This window comes from Musca autumnalis, unplaced genomic scaffold (assembly GCF_047663935.1).
Source record: "Musca autumnalis isolate F117 unplaced genomic scaffold, ASM4766393v1 scaffold_5, whole genome shotgun sequence".
NCBI classification, from domain to species: domain Eukaryota; kingdom Metazoa; phylum Arthropoda; class Insecta; order Diptera; family Muscidae; genus Musca; species Musca autumnalis.
The window spans coordinates 92,545,476-92,569,938 of NW_027412088.1; the positions used below are offsets into that span (position 1 = coordinate 92,545,476).

At 40.0% G+C, this 24,463-nt stretch overlaps 1 protein-coding gene across 1 annotated transcript in view; it reads right to left on the bottom strand.

Annotated features, from left to right (window-relative positions):
- The window catches only part of LOC141387360 (kelch-like protein 17), a 115,266-nt gene continuing 90,803 nt past the window's right edge, over window positions 1-24,463 (bottom strand). The window contains exons 3-7 of the mRNA XM_073956955.1: window positions 23,057-23,240; window positions 8,724-8,820; window positions 8,221-8,457; window positions 8,037-8,143; window positions 1-2,521 (exon numbers count right to left, since the gene is read on the bottom strand). Of these exons, the coding sequence (XP_073813056.1) occupies window positions 1,319-2,521; window positions 8,037-8,143; window positions 8,221-8,457; window positions 8,724-8,820; window positions 23,057-23,240 (1,828 nt within the window). The 3' untranslated portion in view covers window positions 1-1,318. The remainder of the gene's footprint in view (window positions 2,522-8,036; window positions 8,144-8,220; window positions 8,458-8,723; window positions 8,821-23,056; window positions 23,241-24,463) is intronic.

The following is a 24,463-nucleotide window of genomic DNA, read 5'->3' on the forward strand; positions in this document are numbered from 1 at the left end:
TTGATAAACTTTTGAAACGCTTTTTGTTTTATTTGAAATATGAATAAATTACGAATGTTGTTGTTGTTTTTTTTTTCTTAATACCATAGAGAATAGAGCAAATCGTTTGAAATTTGCTTTATACAATATTTATTTTATAAATTAAATTTAGTTGTAATTTATGTTTAATATTTTGTTGTTGTTGCTGCTGTTTTGATAAGTTTTCAGTTATTTGTTGTTGTTTTTTTTCATTTTTATTAAAAATTTTATAAAAAATTGTTCATAAGAGCAAAAAATTTATGCTATATTCAATATTCAATAATAAAATGTTAAGTGGGTTTGGTTGTTTTTAGGTTAGGTTTCAATAAGGTTATGTTAGGTTAGGTTCGATACTAGAGTATAAATTCATACTTCTTAGCGAATTCCATTATGAAATCCAATCAATACTTAATTATATATGTATGTGTGTATGTATAAAGAACACCTTGTATAACTGTTGTGCAAGGCATTTTTATCAATTTGGTCTTTTGGTCTTAGAATAAATCAATCAATCAATTCCTCAATAGAAAAACAAAGAAATTACTAGATATAACCAGAGCTACATGCTTCGAACCATAGACTGTTCAGATAGATTTTCTTGTAAGTATAATTTAATTCCCTAATAAGATACCAGTATATTTTATTTTTTAGTTATTTTTGCAGGCTTTATCTTTCTTTTTTTTTAGAGTAAAGTTTGATTTTGTTTCAGGGCCTTGGCCCTATTATACCACCTACAGCAGAAGGGAAAGGAAATCGTTGAAGGAGTAGATTTGGGTAATAAAAAGGCAGTGAATTCGTTGGGCATGTGTCAAAACTGTAGGTCAAACGCCTTATCTTATCTGTAATACATGTATCAGGCAGTTGATGGTTTGCCGCTGCCATCTTCGCTGTTGGGCCGTTCTGTTCGTGGGCTAGGTTCGGGGGCTGGATTACGATCACGATGCCGCCTCAAGGTGGATGTTGATGATGATGGTGCCGAGGTGCTTAGAGTATAGGTCGGCGGCAAGACAACATTTAACAAATCCCCCGATAGCATGCTACGTCCACTCACAGCTCTGCCAGGCAAGATTGGATTGGCGGTGGTAGTTACATTACTTGAAGATGTTGATGATGGGGCGGCAGCCAAAGAAGATAATGTTGATGTTACGGAATTGGATGATGAGCCGGCAGCAGATGTTGATGCACTCATGCCATTGGTGGCAGTGGGTGAAGAACTTTTGGAAAGTGTACCTCCTCCATTGGTTCCATTGGTGTTAGCGGCAGCATTGGCAAATGATTCAGCAATTGAGCTCAGTGGGGGTCATAAATTTGTAGTCTGTACCAACCCCCTTTCCAAGTGGAAGCAATCCAATACAGCAGCACCCACAGAACTACGTCTCGCCACCATAGAATTGACAATGGTCCATTTGTTCAAACGTATATCATAACGTTCCACAGAATTTAATGAAGAAGAACCATCATTACCACCTAAAGCGTAAAGGGCACCATCAACCTCCACCACCTCATGGGTGGAACGTCGTGAATGCATTGCCGCAATGGGTTCCCAACTATTGCGTCTTAAATTAAATCTTTCACCACTGGACATGCACATGGTACCATCGTTACCACCAATACAATACAGATAACCATCCGCCGAAGCAACACCACAACTGCTACGTCTAGCTGTCATACTGGGTACAGGATACCAGCGACCAACTCTGGGATCAAAACGTTCCACACTTGATTGATAATTGGTGGAATCGAAACCTCCCAATGAATAGATGCAATTATCCAAAACTGCCAAACGACAATAGCGGCGTCGTGTGTTCATGGCCGGGCAAGAGCTCCAAATTGAAGTCAAAGGATCATAACGTTCTGTGCTACTCAGACAGGAGGCACCATCATAACCACCACAGACATAAATCAAGCCATCAAATGAGCAAATACCCAAACAGGAACGCTTGGTACCCATGGGTGTAATATAGGTCCATTTATTTGTCAAGGGGCTGTAACATTCCGCAGTAGCCAAATCATTGACACCATCATAACCACCCACAACATACAGACTCTTATGCAAAGCAGTCACCCCTGATCTTGAGCGACGCCACAACATTGGTGCAATGGTAGACCAGGCATTCGTCCGGGGATTATAAACTTCACATTCATTGTGTATGGCAAATAGACTGCCACCACCTACAGCAAAGACATAGGGTTTCATACCATCCGGTCGTCGTTCATGTGTCCTCTGGCTACCCATAAGACTTCTTTGTTCGGGCAGTAGATGATATTTCATTGCTTCCAGCAGCAATTCCTTGCATTGTGAATCTTCGCGTATCAGTGGTTCAGTTTCCACACAAGTCATCAAAAAGTCACGACTCACCAAGGGCAGGCGTACATGACTCATCAGTTCAGCAATGTGATTTTGCCGCTCATCCAAATCATGTTTCACCCAATTCAATACGGCATGGAACACTTTCTCTTCGGAGGATATATTCAGCAAATTATTCGATATTAAATCTTTGACCTGCAAGAGATTAGAAAGAAGAAAAAGGAGGATTAGCAAAGATTTGTTATAGTTGTTTTGTTTTCTTCCACCACTTTTGGAGTGGATGGAGTTCAAAGATTCCGTTTTGATTCGAATATTACTAAATCCTTTATGGACTATCTGGGCACTGTTTTGTAGTTGGTAAGTAAGCATTAAAATGCACGTATAAATTTGGAACAAACAGTAACAACAAACTCCGGCAAAATCCAGCATTTGCATCATATAAGTTCGATTCCTTAACCTGCACTCATACCAAACTTTTAGTGGAAGCTTCCAGATAGACTGGTCCGATGTAGTAAATATTCGGTCATAATCCGAAGTTGTCAATCTTCTACTGGGCGCGTCTTCCCGGGTGGCGGATGGGAAGGGGGTCTCTGAGTTATGCGGGGTCAGCAACGCCCGAGGGAAACTGAAGGTGTTTCTGTCTCCACATATCTCAGAGACCCTGGGGGTTTGTTTTTCTTTCAAACCCCCCGTGGACCAAAATTGGATCGGGGTAGTTCCCTTAAATAAATCAACTAAGATGGGTAAAAGACAAAAAAGGAGTAAAGTTACGGTGCAGGGAGTTAATAACCCAGTACCGGCGGTAAGCGTTGGTGAGATCACAAGCCACGTGCCGTCGAGATCAAGCGATTGTGATCCGACTGTCTCAGGTGTGGATGCCTTGGCACCTACAGCCGTAATGTTTTAGCCAAAACTGGTGTTAATCAGTCCACGGCTGACAGGACTGGAGTTTTGGCCGGGGACGACCTACACCTCAAAGTGATTGGAGACAGTCGTGAGAGACAGAGTAGGGAACTCCTTGACCAACTGGAGAGACTTGTTCCGACCATACCCCCAGAGGACATGCTAAACAATCTCACCCTCACTGACGATGAACTGGACATTACATGTCCACTGACGGTGATGTGGTCGAAGAGGTTGTGAACCTAGGTTCGCAACCACAGACAAGTCGAAACCAGTCTGGTCCTGTATCGGCACTAGCCGATACTAAGCTTCGTAGGCAGATTGCCACGGAGTCAATGGATGTTGATGGAGAATCAAAAGAGGATCCATCAACAGCCACTGACTCTATGTCGATGACCGTCGAGGGGGAATTAACGGAAACTCCAACAATTGCCACTGACTCTGAGTCTCCGGCCTGCGTTGGGGAATCCAAGAAAACCTCATCGACGGACACCGACGCAGCCGCAATCTCCGCCAAAGAGGCTTCAGAGACGAGGCACTATAAACGTGCGGCTTCGTATCTGCGCAAGTTCGTGGGAAGGGACGCGAGCTCGCATACTAAGAGGGAGATTATGTTCATCAAGAGCAAACTCAAGTACATCAGGAAGTTCGAAAGAATTTATCCAGATGCACCCAGATACGAGCTCTTGGTGGACAAAATCTTCCTCCCGAACCCTGCTTCAGCCAAAGACTCAAAAGAGACTGCGGCGACAAGCAAAAAGGTGGAGGTGAAGCCTGCTGCTTCTGGCAGCAAGGTGGAACCTAAAGCTGTTCCGAAGCCGAACCCGAGCCAGAAAGGACTGGAAAAGGATAAAGGGCATAATCCGACACCAAAAGATTCTCGTAAGAGTAGTCAACTGGAGAAGGTGAGTGTCCCAAATCCGGATCCTACCCCAATTGACGAGGGTAAAGCGGATGAACAGAAAGTGTCTAAGACCTGCGCAAGCCACTCGGGAGTAACGACAGGTGGATCGACTGGGACACCATCGACTTCGGAGAAGACGAACAAGTCCTCGCAGTCAAAGACTGTGAAGCGGGTTCGCTCTTCAGAAGGCCCACAGCCTTCGCCAAAGAAGACGATGATCTCCCAGAAGGTCAACACGGCGGACTCCTATGCTGGTGTCCTTGCTCACAAAGCCAAGGGAAGTAGCACCAGTACTGAGAAGGCGTCCACCTCCTCAGGAAAAGCCAAGGATCTTGACCAAGGCCCGTGATCAAGGACGTAGGAAACCCTACGCCAAAACGGCCACGGTGGCAAACGATGACGAGCTCCTAGTTGCAATCATCGACCGAGCTGACCCCTTCGGGAAAATCAGCGAAAGTCACTGGTTGCTCTTCGAGACTCGGCTTCGTTTAGCCATTGTGTCCACTGAGGCGAACCAGGGTGACCGCCAGTTTGGTGGTGCCTTCCTTCATAAGGGAGTTAAAGTTATTAAATGTCTCAACAGGAGCTCGCAAGAGTACCTTAAGAAGACCGTTAATGGCTTTGATAAACTTTGGGAGGGGGCAAAAATTGCTGCGGTGTCTATAACGGAGATTCCGTCTAGGAAGGTATTCCCAGCATGGGTTCCCCCACCTACCGTGAATAAGGAACTTCTGCTGAGGATGCTGGAGCTCCAGAACCCAAGTCTCCTTACTAAGGACTGGACTGTAATGAGTCTAACCCCTTTTAGGAGAATGGAGGGATGGATGTCAAGATGGCGATAGACTCCTCAGGAGAGGAGTACCTTAAGGTTCGTGAGGGAAAACTGAACTTTGGTTTAGGATGGGTTCGGTCCCGACTGATTCCACCTCGCGAAATCAGTAGGAGTAGGTAGGCGGCAGGTGCTACGCATTTTGCAGATTAATCTGCATCATTGTAAAGCAGCTGCCGCCGAACTACTCCTGTCCCTCACGAACTCAGAGGTAGACATTGTTCTAGTCCAGGAACCTTATATATACAAAAATAAGGTCTCTGGACTGAACAATGCCAACTTCGAGGTCTTCGCATCGTCCGAAGGGGACAAGGTGAGGACCTGTGTGGTAGGTAGGAAGAACCTCAATGTAATCTTTCTATCTAATTATAGTAATGGAGACATGTGCACGGTGCGACTGGAGAACGGCAGAGAGAAGGCCACTCTCCTGTCCTCAATCTACATGCCATATGAGGACCCTGATCCACCAAATCAGGGGGTACACAGGCTGCTAAAGGAGAACCTGGGCGTTTGTAACGTAATCCTTGGATGTGACGCCAACGCTCACCATTTTCACTGGGGCAGCAAAGATACAAACACTAGAGGTGAGTCGATTTTCAACTTTATATTATCTTACAATCTAAGAATATCTAATAAAGGAAACGACCCTACCTTTAAAATTAGAGACAGGGAGGAGGTCATTGATCTAACCCTGTCAAATTTAGATGATTCTGTCGTCAAGAACTGGAGGGTATCCAACAAATGTTCCTTTTCGCATCATAGGAGGACATACTTTGAAATCTCTTTCGACGGAGTCCGCCAAAATACTTATAGGAACCCGAGAAGGACGGACTGGGGCAGGTTCACTGATCTGACGAACCATCAACTGTCACTCTCCGGAAGGATAGAAACAGTTGCTGAGCTTAACAGTAAGGTGTCCAACCTAACAGAAATCCTTCTTCGCTGCCATAAGGATGCCTGTCCATTAACTTATCCCGGGAAGAAATCCCAACCGGTGTGGTGGAACAAGGATCTTGGCGAACTGCGGAAAAACACCAAAAAGCTGTACAACAGGGCGCACTCGACGAAACTTGACAGTGACTGGGAATCGTATAAAGCGAGTTTCACCAAATACAAGAGTGAAATCAAGCGCGCCAAAAAGAAGTCATGGGTTTGTTTCTGTGAGTCTGTAGAAGGGGTAAACGACGCTGCCAGATTCCGTAAGATACTCTCGAAGGACCCCAAATCCATTGGTAGTGTCAAAAAACCGGACGGCACGTGGACAGACTCAGGTCTTGAGACTCTAAACCTTCTAGCTGAGACCCACTTCCCTGACTGCACGGACGCCAGTAACCTTCACATTGAATGTGAAAACTTCCACATTGATAAGGTTGTAAGCAGAAACAAAATAAAGTGGGCAGTAAGTACATTCAAACCCTATAAGTCACCTGGTCCAGATGGAGTAATTCCTGCGACGCTTCATTTTGCCGCACCGCAGATATACCAAATTCTGGAGGAGATCTTTAGGGCCTGTTTGTTTCTTTCCTGCGTACCAGATCTGTGGAAAGAGGTAAAGGTAACTTATATCCCCAAGGCGGGGAAAGCCCGTCACTCTGCACTGAAAGACTACAGACCTATTAGCCTATCCTCCTTTCTCCTCAAGACACTCGAACGACTGATCGATCTGGAGATTAGGAGCTTTGTAGACACTGCCTCGCTGAGCAACTCACAGCATGCCTACATGAAAGGTAAATCTGTCGAAACTGCTCTTCATGAGGTCGTGGGTTTCATTGAGAGAAACATGGAGAATTCAAACTTTACCTTGGCGACTTTCCTGGATATAGAAGGAGCCTTCAACAACGTAAAACTTGAATCCATTCATCTCTCGCTTAGAGCGGTCAACACCCCGGAAACCCTGATCTGCTGGATAAAGAGAATGCTGGAGAGCAGGATCATTAATTCCAGCATTGGGGAGTTGACAACAAGGAAGACAGTAACTAGAGGTACTCCCCAGGGAGGTGTACTCTCACCGCTGCTGTGGCTACTTGTGATAAACAATATTTTGGCGGAAGTCGACAATCAGGGCATCAAGGTTGTCGCATACGCGGATGAAGTAGTTCTACTAATAACTGGCAAATTCTTGTCCACAATTTCGGAGCTTATGCAAAGAGCCTTATCAAAGCTGTCCCGTTGGGCCACCACAAATGGCTTTGGTGTAAATCCAACGAAAACAGAACTGGATTCCTGGATTCTCAATTGAGATGGAAAAGGAACGTCGAGGAACGGACGAATTCGATTGGGAAAAGTTATTCCAGCTATTATACACTGGTTGTATAATACTGTTGTAAGACCCATCCTATCCTATGGATGTCTTGTCTGGTGGCATGCGCTTCGAAATAAATCGAACTCTGGCAACATAGACAAGGTGCAAAGGGCAGCCTCGATCCTGATAACTGGAGCTTTTAGAAGTACACCACAAGCAGCTCTGAATGCGATGCTAAACCTCTTGCCCACGAGACTTAGCATCAAAGGTCAAGCAGCACGTAGTGCCGTAAGGCTACATGAATTGAATCGTTGGCGTGACTGCACCTATGGTCATGCATGCATTCTTCGGGAGCTAGGGCCAAACCTTAGCTTGAATCAGCAGGGGAAATTCAGCGACTACTTATCACCAATCCATAGATTTGATGATTTTGAGGTCGTTATCCGTAGTAACCCTCCTCTGGACGGTCTGGCTTTCTATACAGGCGGTTCCAAGATGGAAGAAGGTACCGGAGCTGGCATCTACTGCGAGAAGCTTTGCCTCGAATACTCATATAGGTTGAACAGCGACTGTAGTGTTTTCCAAGCAGAAATCTTCGCGATCAAAATGGCCGCAGAGTTGATAAATTTGAATTTGAACTATTACAAGTAAAATATACAAAAATGTCTAAAATGTGATAATTTTGGGGGACAGGTCCCAAAACTTTACGTTACGATGGTCTTTACGGTTTGTGAAAGGATATTTTCCACTGCTTTTGTGTCCCAGCCAAATGTCCTTCCTCCCAATTTTAAGCTCTAAAGTTGTGTCTCATACATACATATTTCCAACTTACCTCTTCAAATGGCAGTAATAAGAATTCCTCTGTTCCAACAACCTGTTGGAAATTTTGTAATGCATATTTATGTGATCTGGTATGGAGCTCCTTGCACGAATGGGCATCTGTAATGAGAAACGAATATATTATACCACAAGACAATACATTAATCTTCAAGCATCCAAACGCAGCCATAACTTACCAGCAAAACTACGAATACCCAAACAATTTGAAGGATGCAATTGACGTAGTAAAAATTTACAGCAAGCTTCTCGAACCGAATGCATTTGCAGCAGACTTGATGCAGGCAATAGGACCTGAACATTTTGTTCGGTTATGGTAATCTCTCCCGTATAAATGTAATCGATTAAATGTTTAAGGGCAGTTAAGTCAATGTCATGCAGCCTTACAATACCTTGGGTACGTTCCAGCATATCGTCTGCAGAAAAGGGGGATAAAGGATAAAGTTAAAGCATGAAATATTATGTTAGACGATTTTAAGAGCATTAGAGAAGTGTTTGTCTGGCTGGTTGGCTGACTGGATGTGACTAGATAAGGATTTAATATTTCACATGCCGGCTCAGAGACATCCATAAAAAGATAAACACACACACACACATGATTCCCATGTGTATGCAAGGCGAGTGTGTTTATCATAGGTAGGTATATTTTTCATTTAGGGATTCGGTTCGTTTCGTTACTTACCATTGAACATGGCATAGAAATAGGGTGAGACAGAGGCTAAAACCACTTTATGGGCATGTAAGGTTTCACCGCCAACTTCCAAAGTAACATCGCATAACTATAGGCAGGAAAGCGCAGACAATTTAAATTCCATAAGACCATGTGTTGGCGTGTGTGGTTGTGTTAGTTTAGATAGGATATCAGCAAATGATGTTTAGGGATTTTCCATTGGGAGAGAGTTGGAAACATAAAAACGAAAGAAAATAATGTGTGCAAATCTTTAATATTTATGTTAAAGGGTTTTCATAGATTTATACAGTGGATAAAGTTATATTGGGTTTCTGTGTCCCAATTGCTATAGAGGTTTTTTATGATGACTTTTTGTTAAAAATGTGAAAATTTTATTGACTTTATAATTTTTTGTAGCATTCGTTTGTAAACACAACTATGCGGAAATAGCAATAAAACATTTCGCATTGCAAAGATTCCGCATATTCGAATATTACTGCTGTGCTCTCCTATATGAAAAGTTGTTAAACTTTTCAACGTAACGTAGCCCTGAAGGCGACTAAGACCAGAGCATCCATTCCATACATCAATTACATCTTAACGATGTTGATATACGAGTATAGTGGATGCGGATCCGGAAAACGGAACAGATCCATGGCACGGAGCTCCTCTCTATTTCGAAGCAGGCATTCCGGGATATACTGCGGCTCATATGGAGAAAAAATATACTAAAGCAAACACGAGCGATGACCCCTTGTCGAAGATTCCTCCGAATCAATGCGGTGCATAGAACCGGCCGCCGTGGGATTGATTGATGTGTACACATGTGTGATCGTGCCTGTTTCGCTTTTTATGTGGCTATAGCGAAATATCTGTTTTTGAAGTCGAACACAGAAATAGACATCAAAAAGCCTGGCCTTTCTATGCTGCTCCAACTGACCCCATGTTTGGAAATGTCCGTTTTCACTTCAGCTTTCTGTTGAATCAATACATTATCAAAACATGACCTAGACAGCGAAACCTGTGCAATTTGGCTGTGTATAACTCCTGCAACATGATATTGTGTAGTGTAAAAGTAGAAAGAAGAAAAGAGTGGAGCCATAAGGAGTAAATTTATCCATCGATTGTTCAAATTTCAAATTATAGCAAGTTCGATTTAAAATTAAAGCTAAAATTCTTAAAATACCGAAACTTGGGAGGTACCGTTATATGGGGGCTACCCCAAAACGTGAGCCTATGTTGACAATTTTTGAAGGAAATGTTTTGTTACCACTGGGAAACTCAATTGTCAAATTACAGATAGTTCGGTTAAAAATAGTAGATAAAATCCTCAAAATACCAAAAATCGGGAGGTATCGAACATGGACCTATATTGACGATTTTTAGTGGAGAAGGTTCGTGGCCACTGAGAACATCAAATGTCAAATTATAGCTAGTACGGTTAAAAATTTTAGCTAAACTCCTCAAAATACCGAAAATCGGGAGGTAGCGTTATATGGTATCTCTACCAAAACATGAACCTATATTGACGATTTTTAGTGGAGAAATTTTGTGACCACTGGGAACTTCAACTGTCAAATTACAGGTAGTTCGATTAAAAATTTTTAGCTAAAATCATCAAAATACCGAAAATCGGGAGGTACCGTTATATGAGGGCTATACCAAAACGTGGGCCGAAATAACCCATCTTCGAACTTGACCTGTCTGTGAAGAAATGACCCTCGGGTGCAAAAATACAGCTCAATTATTGTGGACGCTAAGTAATTACAACAGACGGACATGGCTATGGTGGAGGGTATAACAAACACAAATGGAAGAGGAAACACGCAAAAAGTGGAACAATTGTGGAAAACCCCATTAAGGATGATGTTCGCAAGATGGTGGACGAAGTGAGCGAAATCATCGAAAAGCTCTCAGTAAAAACAGCAGCTGTCACGAATTCAACGACGCAAGTTTAAAAAGAGCCACGTGCGACAGGCAGGATAATGTTCCCAAGGAGATCAAAAACACTCAATTGGTATCGGCGAAGAGGATAAGAACTCCTTAAGAGCTGAACACTGGCAAAACACCTTTAAATGTCCCGTGTAAACCTTGTCAAGAATTCCACCTTTAAATGTCCCGAGTAAACCTTATTAAGGCCCACGCATAGGACACTGTTTCGAGAATCCTTTCGCAGAAGGCGACACAGTGTGCTCGGTCATGAAGAAGGTGAGCCCAACTACTGAATCTTGGCGATTACGAAAGGGAATATCGGACCTTTAATAAGAAGAAAAGGAGAAACCATCAACTTACGCCACACTCTACAAAGTCATGGACGAATTGCAATCATCAGCAGTGAGCTAAGGGGGACCTATTAATCTATCACTTGGTCCCGTATGTAAACACTGCCGCTCTCGGAGAGATAATTAGCAAAATTGCAACTTCGTGGGAAGTTGGCAAATTGAATCTGTAGAGGATGAGATCCCTAACTAGAGACGGAATGCATGCTCAAAATTATTAGCAACCAAAACCAGATCTTGGTCATGAAAAGGTGGGAGCTACTCCACAGGGAGGATAAGGAGAATGGCACTCTCCTTATGCAGCGAGTCGTGTGGTCCCAACCCACATGCATCATCAACCCCATGGCATCAATTCGGACCTAATATGAATTGAGGAGGCTGAATTATCCGAATCTTAACTGGGCTAAAACCACTTGTGTTTGCCTAGCCAGCTGATGATCTTCATTGTGTCTACGTACTGCCTGAGACTGCATCACTGTGAATGCCTGCCTGATTGGCTCGTAGATCTAGAGGTTCTCGTTTATGCCTTTGGACCTTTCTCTCAAGATCATGGAGATCTCTCCTGACGTGCCTTGGTGTGGGAAGTATGTCCATTAAATCGTGACAGGGATATTCAACTCCCAAGTAAATACTGCATCGCAAAATCTTGTTCTGTAGATTTACCGGTAAAATATTCGTCTCCTCATGAAGATGGTCCAATGGTGATGGTGTTATGAGAAGGCACCCTCTTCCAGTGGTCAGGGCGGCATGCTGGCATGCTGCTAAATTTAGCACACCACACTTGTGCCGCATAGCTTACCACAGACTGGCCTATTGCTTTATACGAAGTCAAGAAGGTTTATTTGTCAGCACGCCAAGTGCTACCGGCCAGCGACTTCAGAACCTTGTTCCTACTACTGATCTTGTCGCAAATAGCTGTGGCTTGCGCGAACGAATTAGACATGCTGTTAAACGTTATACCCAATATATCGGGGTAGTTAGTGGTCGTAATCAGAACATCATCGACCAATATGTTCAGGGGGAGTCTCATTTCAGCCGTCCAGGTGGTGAACAGCGTGGGGAAGAGCTGACAAACTGTCGATAGTCGCACCATTCGATAGTTTCGATATTTCTTATAAAAATATCGATAGTATCGATACTGTCGTTAATTTTCCACCGCCTGTATTTGAAATCAAAATGTTGAATTTTGTCAATTACATAGAGTATACGTCAAATTAAATCCACTGGATTTATTGGCAAAGATTCATTTGACGTATATAGAAGTGACAGTTGAAACCCAGTGGAATTCCTAAATTTAAAACGCCGTACTTATTAGACCTTTTTGTCGGGTTAAAACAGCGTTTGCATTAGAACCTTTTGCCGGGTTAACCTTCTTTATGAGGATTTATTTGACGTTTGCGTTATGGAATTGACATTTGAAACCCAGTGGGTTTATTTAATCCGGTTAAGTGCAAACGTGGTATAACCTTTTTTATGAGGATTGAACTACGTTTATATCTACGAAATCCACTCGATTTCAAATGTCAATTCCATAGCGTAGGATTTCATTTGACATATACGCTATGGAATTGACATTTGAAATCGAGTGGATTTCGTAGATCTAAGTAAGTTGATGATGGCTCCTTTCCTTTCTTTGTCGTCTTCCTTATCTTCAAACTCCGGAATTTTCTTTAAGAAAATCCAAGAATCCGTAGTCGGAATCGTAGAGCTTATTGTGTCGCCTCTGTGGAAGAATTCTCGCATGAGTGTTCTCTATGTGGACCTTGACAATGTGGGAAGCAATTTTCTTCTTTGGTAGTTTCGTAGTGTTTTGCACTTCGGTTGTTTTTATCCTCTTCGACGTTTCGGAGAAAGTGGGGGAAGTTTTTTTACTTCCTTGGGATAATTCTGCTTGCAGTATATGCCCGACGTTAGTTCACTTTTGGAGGGCAATAATCATCTATGGGACTTCAATGATCATCGTAAGCTATGAAATTCAGCCCTTGGCAATGACCAGAGGAGTAAAGCAATGGCCGAGCAAATTGAGAGTCCTCATTTTGTACGTTGAATGAAGTCGATCCTATGAGGATAAGAGGGGATTGCCACGACTCGCCAGAATCGCCAATGATAAATGACGTGTTCCCCTTAACTCAGAACATCTTTCGATCTTCGTCTCCTTAAAAAAAAAAACAATATATTTCACGGTGCGCCTGAACCAACTTTAAATGGAAGGTGCTTACATCTGGGAAGTTTTTGCGAAATCTGAAACTAGAATGTTCATAGATGAGAAAATAAAAAAAAAATGGACAGAAGACCTGGAGGTTTTCTACAGACAGAAGACCTATGGGGGTCTTCTATAGACCCAAGACCAAAACCATCAGTTTAAGAGCCGCTTGAGAAACTATAATTGAGATCTTATTGATGATGAAAAGATAGATTGTTGTTGCTTTACAACAAACCATCAACTTGTTATGTTGCTTCTCAGCAAAGCTGACACGCATATCAGTAGGGAAGATTTCTTTGCTGCAATGCAAATAACTGAGAGAACTGATGAGTCCAAGTGGCGTTGGACGAAACTAGTCTTCTATGCCTTTTCCGAAATTAGATCAAAGTTAACTGCACCCCACTTTAAAAAATTGTTGTTTTTAAAATGTACTTATGTATCCTTTATGATTTCTTTTATCTCCAGAGTTGTCAGCGTCAAATGCCACTGTACTGAAGCAAGGCAATGGAAAAGGTATCTGTCATTCGATGCGCCGACATTACTACCTTTGTACTATAGGTAATTTGCCCTGCTTTTGAGACAAAAATTAAGAACGGCGGAATAAGCAATAATCATCTATGGGACTTCAATGATCATCGTAAGCTATGAAATTCAGCCCTTGGCAATGACCAGAGGAGTAAAGCAATGGCCGAGCAAATTGAGAGTCCTCATTTTGTACGTTGAATGAAGTCGATCCTATGAGGATAAGAGGGGATTGCCACGACTCGCCAGAATCGCCAATGATAAATGACGTGTTCCCCTTAACTCAGAACATCTTTCGATCTTCGTCTCCTTAAAAAAAAAAACAATATATTTCACGGTGCGCCTGAACCAACTTTAAATGGAAGGTGCTTACATCTGGGAAGTTTTTGCGAAATCTGAAACTAGAATGTTCATAGATGAGAAAATAAAAAAAAAATGGACAGAAGACCTGGAGGTTTTCTACAGACAGAAGACCTATGGGGGTCTTCTATAGACCCAAGACCAAAACCATCAGTTTAAGAGCCGCTTGAGAAACTATAATTGAGATCTTATTGATGATGAAAAGATAGATTGTTGTTGCTTTACAACAAACCATCAACTTGTTATGTTGCTTCTCAGCAAAGCTGACACGCATATCAGTAGGGAAGATTTCTTTGCTGCAATGCAAATAACTGAGAGAACTGATGAGTCCAAGTGGCGTTGGACGAAACTAGTCTTCTATGCCTTTTCCGAAATTAGATCAAAGTTAACTGCACCCCACTTTAAAAAATTGTTGTTTTTAAAATGTACTTATGTATCCTTTATGATTTCTTTTATCTCCAGAGTTGTCAGCGTCAAATGCCACTGTACTGAAGCAAGGCAATGGAAAAGGTATCTGTCATTCGATGCGCCGACATTACTACCTTTGTACTATAGGTAATTTGCCCTGCTTTTGAGACAAAAATTAAGAACGGCGGAATAAAACGATATTTTAACTTTTAAAATGGTTTAATGTAAATGTGAGATAAAGCAAAGATTTCTACAGATAAATTCGGATATAACGAACAACGGCTATAAGTAACTACGCATATAACGAACAAAGCTATATCTTCCAATGACATTTTCATTAGTTTTCTTATAAACAAGAAACTGTTGAAAACGATCACGGTAGAAAGTAACAAATATTTTGGGTAGATTTTCAAACGAATTGCTATTACAATTTTGGATATTTTTATACCCTATACCACAATGTGGAAAAGGGTATAATAAGTTTGTTTTCCCAAAAATTCATGTAACGCCGCGAAATATTCGTCGTAGACCCCTCATGTGGTATACCAAACTTCATATCTCGACGAGATAAAGCGATTTAGCGATGTGTGTCCGTCCGTCCGTCCGTCTGTCCGTCCATTAAAAATTGTAATCAAGCTAGAGGCCGCAATTATGGACCGATTGTCACGAAATTTAGTATGGAGGTCGGGTTTGGACCAGAATAGAACTGATTAGTTTTTGGCGATGATCGTGAAATGTTAAAGGGATGAAATGGACCAAAAACAAAATTTTTGCTCGATTTTGTAGCCGCTCTGTAGGTCGCAATAATAGTCCGATCGGCGCGAAATTTTAAACGTAGTTTTGGTTTGAGATGAAGAAGTAGCGTGCAAGTCAACGGTATGATCGGATAATATTTAGCGGGTTAAATTGATCAAAACTTTTGTGTGAAAATTGGTAAAATTTCTAATGCACATCTTATAACAGCTAGCCCGGAAAGCTAGTGCACAGGGATAGTGGTATAGGGTATCACATGGTCGGCCCCGTCCGACTATAGTCTGTTCTTACTTGTTAAATATACATTAATAATGATGAGTTTAGTACTCCTTTAAACCGTATCAATGATTAATATGTAAAATAGAGATAAAATAAAGCTTACTACTACCGCACCGTAGATAGGAAACCACGGATATAACTAACAATTTGTTACCGTTATTTATTTTACTTTCACTGAAATTTTAAACATCAACAATTTTATGTTTATTGTTTATTTCATCAAACCGAAAAAATTTTACGAGTTTTTCTAGAGAAGTGGCCTAATAATAACTGATAAATATTAAAAAACGGCCATAATCGGGTTTTGAAACCTATTAATATCAATGCGGAAGACTTTCAGTAATGTGTTTTAGGTGGCAAAATCAGGGCAAACACGGCTAATTTAGTAAAAGTCGATATGAAGTGAGTTTTAGAAAAATAAAATATGTTTTGTGTACTGTTTGTGTTTTTTGGCCGCTATATAAAATTTTAAAGGTGACCAATCTATTCCATTTTAGATAAATTTATATTTGATTATATCTCCACGGGTTTAAACACATTAAAATAGGCCTTATAATTCATTTATTTCTTTTTTGTTTTTCTTCGAAATTCTCAGTTTGATATGTATTATCATTTAATGCTATTTATAAACTGAATCATGGAATGTATCTTTAAACATGATACCGTTTTCGTTCAGTGCGTATGATTGCTGTCAACACTTAAACGCACCATAAAACTTCATTCCTTACCTTTGAAATTAAATATCAAATTCCCTTCTTAATATTCGAATTTTTATCCCTAATACTTCTACCTCTTCTTGCTACTATTTCATATAAGTTTCCTCCGCAACCTTAATGAGATTTCTTAATTTGCTTCTTTAATCACCTTCAACATGGAAGTATATTAAATTTCCATTAAATTAAAGTCTCTGCATTGGCAAATGCCAATTACATGTTTTAATGAAGAGATTATTTGGCATTAAGGCAGGTCGACAAGAAATGTTCTTAGCTAAGACTCAAGTATTTCCACTGTCCCTCCCATCTGTGTAGGAAATACAAACAGCCCATAGGCATAAAACAACTTTAAAGTCTTCGAAATGTGTTTGTTTGACTTCCACATGACCCTAAAGCAATATAGGCATGCAACCATAAACAATTTGTCAAGTTATTTTTTGTCCATGGAAGAGTTGCTTTTGCAAAGTATCACTTCAAATAGTGAGTGTGCGAGGTGTATGTGTGCGGGTGGCGGGTATACTAACAGTCTCATCTGCTGGTGACATTTTGTAAACGGAACGAACAATTCTAATAGAATTACATTTTTGTTATTTGTTTGTCTTAGGTTTCATAAGGCTTAGTTAACTGGGTGGCTGGATGGTTGGTATATTCGCCTGTCACCTTCTCTATACGTAGGCATATGTTTTGTAAAAGGTGTTAAAAATAACATGGCAAGTTTCGACACCAGCCATAACGTCCACTCATCCAGCCATGTTGACAATATTGTCGTCTATGCCAGCCGGTACAAAAATATGAATTACCCTCGGGTATAGGAGACAACAACCTATGGCGTAAGAGGAGAACAAGTCAATAAACTCAACATATGTATATAAATATGTATGTATTTTCCCTCATCAAGTATTCGATGACAGTTTGTAACCTTTTCCACCAGAAGAAAACAAGTGGAATGAGACAGAATCTATCGCAGTTTTTTTCACACTCTTAGAATTCAATGGGAAAATTGAAAAATAATAAAAAAACATTTGCGCCACTATGTCTGGCACGTATCGAACGAAATGGCATGACAACGATATATGTATGTATGACTTGGTTACGTTGATGAGGTTCTAATGCCGATAATATGATTCAAATGTTGTTTTGAATGCACACACACAGTCAATCCAAATGAAGTGAGAATCTCATTGGGAATGAATAGTAAGAAGCTTTCTGAAAATAGAAGACATATTGAAGGCTTCAAGAAGAAATATTGGGGGATCTTAGGATCCCCTATCGATCCCCTGGTGATCTTCTATATATAGAATGATCTCTTGAGGTCAACTATGGACAGAAGGACCTCTAAGGATCTCCTATAGACAGAACGAGGTCTCCCATAGACAAAATACCTCTGGAGGTTTTTCATAGAAAGTTCAGTAGACAGAAGACCTTTAGAGGTATTCTATAGACAGAAGACTTCTGGGGGTATTTTATAGATACAAATCCTTCGGAGGCCTTCTATTAACAGAAGACTTCTGTATGATTTCTAAAGAAAGAAAACCTCTAAAGGTTTTCTATTGACAGAAGACCACTGGAGGTCTTCTATAGACAGAATAATTTTCGAAGCCTTCTCATTTATATTGTGAGAACCTCTTGAGGTATTCTGTATACAGAAGACTTCTTGAGAACTTCTATAGACGTCTTTATGGATAGACGACCTGTGGATGTATTCTAAAGGCTTCTATAGGTCTGCTTAAGACAGAAGATATAAAGAGGTTTTCCAAAGAAAGAACATCTCTTGAGGTTATAATACCACTTACCACAGTGTGGTGTACGGTATTAAAAGGCACTCCCCTTATCATTTAATGCAATCAATGAAACAGGTTTATAACCTGAATTATGGTATTTTTAAACGTGATACCGTTTTCATCCAGTGCGTATAACTGCTGTCAGCACTTATACGCTCCATAAAACTCCATTCCGCACCATCAAAATTGAATATTAAATTTAATTCTTACCACTGATATTTGAATTTTTATGGCTAATACTTCTACCTCGTCTTGCCTCTAATCTTTAATCACCTCACACATGGAGGTATATTAAATTTCATTAAATTAAAGTCTCTGCATTGGCAAACGCCAATTACATGTTTTAATGAAGAGATTATTTGGCATTAAGCAGGCTCGACAAAATTTTTTCTTAGCTAAGATTATTTTATTTCCACTGTCTCTCCTATCACAGGAAATATACACAGCCCATAGGCATACAACAAGAAGACTCCCTCGATTTTTTCCACAGAGAGAACATCTCTTGAGGTTATCCGCAAAGATAAGTAGTCTTGAGAATATGGACTATATTTGTCCACTCTTTTGGGTACTTCCCACACACAATTTCGGATAAGTTCACTTTAAGGCCTGCTCTCATTTCACTTTGATTTTTGTTGAAGCAACTTGCATTAGCTGCCTCAATTACTACGGTCAGTGGCAAGTCCATACCCGCTATGGCACCATATGTAGTGGTTGGTGAGCACGATAAATCTCGAACTGATCAACCGATTTCGTCCAAAATTTGGCCTTTGTCATATTTTGTGTAAACTTAGTTGCAGTTCAAAGATGGGAAATACTGGTCCATAACTTCCGGTACTTCCACCCAATATTTAAAAATGTCACTAAAATGGTGACAATTCATTTGGTCCAAACTTTGGATCTTCCAATACAAAAGTTCAACATTTCTGTCTAAGTGCAGTTTAGGGTTTGTTCGAAGATCTTTTGGATGTTATATAAATAGAAGACCTCTTGAGGTCTTCTATAGATAGAAGACATCTTGAGGTCTTCTATAGAGAGAAGACCTCTTTAATATACACCATGTTGAAGATGATTAAAGAAGCAAATTTAGAAAAATCTCATTAAGGTTGCGGAGGAAACATCCATAAAATAGAAGCAAGGCGATGTAGAAGTATTGGGAATAAAAATTCAAATATAAGTGATAAGAATTAAATTTAATATTTTGATGTTGCGGAATGGAGTTTTATGGAGCATATAAGTGCTGACAGTAGTTATACGCACCGGAGGAAAACGGTATCATGTTTAAAAATACCATAATTCAGCATATAAATACGGTAACCAATATTTTTGGATGCAAATAGAGTACATATACGAGGGCTACTATATAAGATTCTCGCCTCGGCACTACGTGTTGCCAGGCAACATTTGACATTTTTAGCATAAACATACTCAGTACAGTTTGACCTACTATTGTTGACTTGAAAAAATCACTTTGCAAAAAAATGGAATGAAATTAAGCCTTTGTATGGCGATAAAGCACCAGCCTATAATTATAATTGTTACACAAATATCCCAGAAAGTGGCAAGGGAGACTTCTCCCAATATTTAAAAATGTCACTAAAATGGTGGCAATTCATTTGGTCCAAACTTTGGATCTTCCAATACAAAAGTTCAACATTTCTGTCTAAGTGCAGTTTAGGGTTTGTTCGAAGATCTTTTGGATGTTATATAAATAGAAGACCTCTTGAGGTCTTCTATAGATAGAAGACATCTTGAGGTCTTCTATAGAGAGAAGACCTCTTGAGGTCTTCTATAGAGAGAAGACCTTTTGAGGTCTTCTATAGAGAGAAGACCGCTTGAGGTCTTCTATAGAGAGAAGACCTCTTGGGGTCTTCTATAGAAAGAAGAGCTATCGAGGTCTTCTATAGAGAGAAGGCCTCTTGGGGTCTTCTATAGAGAGAACACCTCTTGAGCTTTCTATAGGGAGACGATCTCTAGAGCTCTTCAATAGGCAGAAGACCTCTTGACAATTTCTCTAGACAGAAGACTTCTGGGGTCTTCTATAGACAGAAGGTCCCTTGAGATCTTCTATAGAGAGAAGACCTCTAGAGGTCTTCTATACACGGAAGACCTGTGGAGGTCTTCTATAGACAGAAGATATCTTTAGGTATTTTTATGGAGAGATCTTCTATAGAGAGAAAACCTCTTGAGGTCTTCTATAGAGAGAAGACCTCTTCAGGTCTTGTATAGAAAGAAGAACTCTTTAGGTGTTCTACAGAGAGAAGACCTCTTGGGGTCCTCTATAGGGAGAACACCTCTTGACCTTTCTATAGGGAGAAGATCTCTAGAGCTCTTCAATAGGCAGAAGACCTCTTGACAATTTCTCTAGACAGAATACTTCTGATGTCTTCTATAGACAGAAGGTCCCTTGAGATCTTCTATAGAGAAAAGACCTCTAGAGGTCTTCTATACACGGAAGATCTGTGGAGGTTTTCTATAGACAGAAGATTTCTTTAGGTATTTTATGGAGAGAGGTACTCTTTAGGTATTCTATAGACAAAAGAACTCTTAAAGTCTTCTATAGAGAGAAGACCTGTAGAAGTCTTCTATAGACAGAAGATATTTTATGGAGAGAAGAACTCTTTAGATTTGCTATAGAGACAATACCATTTGAAGTATTCTATAGACGAAAGATCTCTTGAGGTCTTCTATAGAAAGAAGCCTCTTGGGGTCGTCTATGTACAGGAAGACTTTTTGAGGTCTTCTATTAACAACTCTTAAGGTCTTCTATAGACTGTTTACCTCTTGAGGTCTTCTATAGACAGAAGGTCTTTTGAGGTCTTTTGTAGAAAGAAGACCTCTGCAGGTTTTTTATGGAGAGTCTTCTATAAGCAAAAGATACTCTGAAGTTTTCTATAGACAGAATATTTCTAGATGTCCTGAGGTCTTCTGTAGAGAAAAGGCCTCTTGAAGTCTATTACATAGGTATATTCTATAGAGGGAAGATCTCTGTAGTCTTTATATGCAAAATAACTTTTGAGGTCTTCTATAGACAGAAGGACCTCTTGATTCCTTCTATGGCCAGAAGGACCTCTTAAGGTATTTTATAGACAGAATACCTTTTGGTATTCTTTAAGGCTTCTTTTATATAGAGAAGTCCTCTTAATGCCTTCAATAGAGAAAAGATCTCTAAAGGGCTTCTATGAAGATTATGTCTTCTATAGAGACAATACCTCTTGAGGTTTTCTATAGAGGGAAGATCTCTTGAGGTCTTTTGTAGGGAGAAAGCTTCTTAATGTCTTCTATAGGCAGAAAAACAACTTGAGGTCTTCTATGGAAGGAAATATCTTCCATACGCAGAACTTCAAGGCTTCCTAAATTTTTGTATGACGTAGGCAGGTATTTAATTGTCAGGCTATGGTGTCAGTAAGAATAAAGTTATGTGTCCCGTCCTGCCTTAATTAATTCCTTACTGGTCTCTTAATATCTAAAAAGGTCTTAAAAAAGTTATTGCTGCTGTCCCTCCTGGAGTCAGGCATAGCCCAGAAAGCCACCAACTATGGGACAGACGCGGTTAGGTTCTTCATATTCTTCTGGATATCTTTCCGAAAATGACCTGTATGGGTATTTACACCATTGCACGGGAACGGAGTTAGCATGGGTTGGCCAGCGCCCCTTCAGAATTACCTGTAATGCTCTTACAGAGTGATTGCCTAACTTTCACCGGAAAAAAGTCTTCGCTCAGACTTTGTAGTTGACGCAACTACCTACCATTATTAGTCCCACACCTATAAGGACTGGTCACCCCAGACAGGGAATAGAGAGAGTATAACACAAGTGCTACCGTGGTGGAACAATCTAATCACCACCTCTCTCTCTGAGAGGAGTGAGGCCTATTCACCTCTTGCGGTGCGAGACTTACGCAGTGCAACCTATTTATGTGTGAAGAGTTGAGATCACCCAATTTCCTACATCATCTGCGGTACCAGATGACCAGGGGACTGGTATCCCCTGCTAGATTGTGGGTGTAATCACGTTATTCTCTCTCGAGACTAGTTTTGAGGTTTTCTATAGAATTTTATAAATAGAAGTTCTCTTGAGGTCTTCTATAGAATCTCTTCAGTCCTCTATAGAATGTGAGGCCACAATATGAATCTTTTATGTAATAGAGTTGATTCCAGACTAAACATGTTAGGATCCTTTGAGTGAATATAATGTTTTCTATAGCCTCCATTTATGGTTATAGCCGGATTTCAAGTATTTTCCATTTTGGTCCCATTTTTCAACCGATTAGAAATTTGAGGTCGCAGCATCATCAAAAAACTGTTTCTAATAGATTTATTGTTATACAGGTCGTATTCAGCTGAAAATCGGGGAATATTATTTTTTTAGACATAGGGATAGATGGTGAAAATCGGTTCAGATTTGCATATAGCGACGAAATGTGTGACTGAATTCGATCTAGAAATAAATATGCCAAATAATATTGTAGTCGGTATAGATTTTGATTAGCGCCCATATAAATTTTCGTCCGATTTCACGTATTTGCTGCACCAAACATGCTATATATGTCAGATTTCGATTAAATTTGGAACGTGTGACTGAATTCGGCCAAGAAATAAATGTGCCAAACTATATCGAAATCGGCCGATTTGATGCACAAAACACCCTATATTTGTCCAAATTTGATGAAATTTGCAATGTGTCGAAATTTGGTCTAGAAATAAGTGTGCCATATTATATCGAAATCGGTTCGGATTTAAATATAGCTCCCATATATATTTTACATATTCACAGTGGTGTAGTGTTTCATAAAGTCGGCCCCGACCGGCTTTGATCCTTTCCTTACTGCTTAAAAACAGCCTTTGGTTATGACTTAATAACCAATTGCAGATATTTAAGTCCCTTTGCAGTAGGGAATTGATTTATATTGTCCTTCGTAATATTTATTTTCCTCCCTTTTATCATTTTTTTTTTTTGATTTTCAAAGATTTGAAGATTCATTTAGAATATTTTTCTTTAATTGTTTTTTTTCCCTATTTCTTCTTTCATTCCCATTTATTATCATTACCTGAGCATTTGTACGCATTTGATTAATCGCTGCAAAAGATGCCACGCAATGTCCTGGATTTTGATGATGTGCCTGTGGTAGAACTTCCTCATTTGGTCCCGGTGGGCTAAGATCACTCGGTGTCTGTGTAGAATTGTTACTGGTGGTAGTGACATCTTCACTGTTGGCAGTGTTGTCGGTGGAACTGTTGAAACAAGAAGAAGAAGAATTAATATCAATAAAGACATTTCATTAGGGAGTAATAAGATAATGAATGTGAATCAAAGTAAGGTAATGAAAAGAATCCGGTGGGATTAATAATTTGAATACATTTTTAAATTAAAAAGAATAAGGAGTATACTTGAAAGCCATCAAAGTCAACCCTAAAGCTTTGAAAATAATTTTATATAGTTCGTTGTTGAGCAAAGGCCCCGCAACATTTCATTATCTGTGTATAATGTTAAATTAATTGCCCATAAGTTTAAAACAAACACAATTTTTTAACAACTTTTTATTCTGTCATAAATTTTTAATACATTGTTGCTGCTGTCCTTAATGCCACATTCATGTCACTCACAGTGACCATTAGTTAAAGTCATTAAAGCAAAAAAAATTCTACCATTTTTGTTGGTTTTAGATGTTAATGTTTTAGCCATAAACCACCAAGCCACCACTCTGTGTGTGCGTTGTTACAAATTGACTTTGATGGATGTCATAAATCTTTATTTGCACTTCAAGGCGGCTGACCTCATCCCTGGCTGAATGCTTAAATATTTCCAAAAGGGTGGTAAAGTTACAACAATGTTGCTGTAGTCATGCTGGTTATATGATTCCACAAAATCTATTATTGAGCAGAAACATATCGTAAAAATCAATTGGGATTTAGTTTTTCTGATTGCAAAATTTCTTTAATAGCTATTAACCTCATTTTTTCGGAGAACATTGTGTCGTCCTCAATTCCATTTTTCGCAATATAATCCATATTACATTTACAATACGCTTATCAGAAATGGAACACAGTCAGTCACCACTTAGTTGGTGTGTTGTACATACCACAATCCTGTAGCTAGCGAACTCCCCAAATGGCTATTTTTGATTGCTTGGGGAACGAGTCAGTAGTGAGCCATGAAAATCACAATAATGACAATCGCAATGAACATCAGCCACCATTGCATTGGGGAATCAGAGTTGCCATTTTGAAGTTTGGAGCCAGAAATGGGAGAAATTGTTTACAATGTGGCGCCCAACAGAGAAGCAAATGTTATCATGTTCGCATTGAACACAGAAAATCGTGAGGTCGTCAGATAGAGATTTCATTTTTATTGCGGGAAATAGGGACTGCTCACAGTTTAAAAATTTTTCACCGTGTCTGACAGATTTCAAGCCTAATTCTGTTAGATTGTCTGATTTGTATTTTCTCTCTTCTGA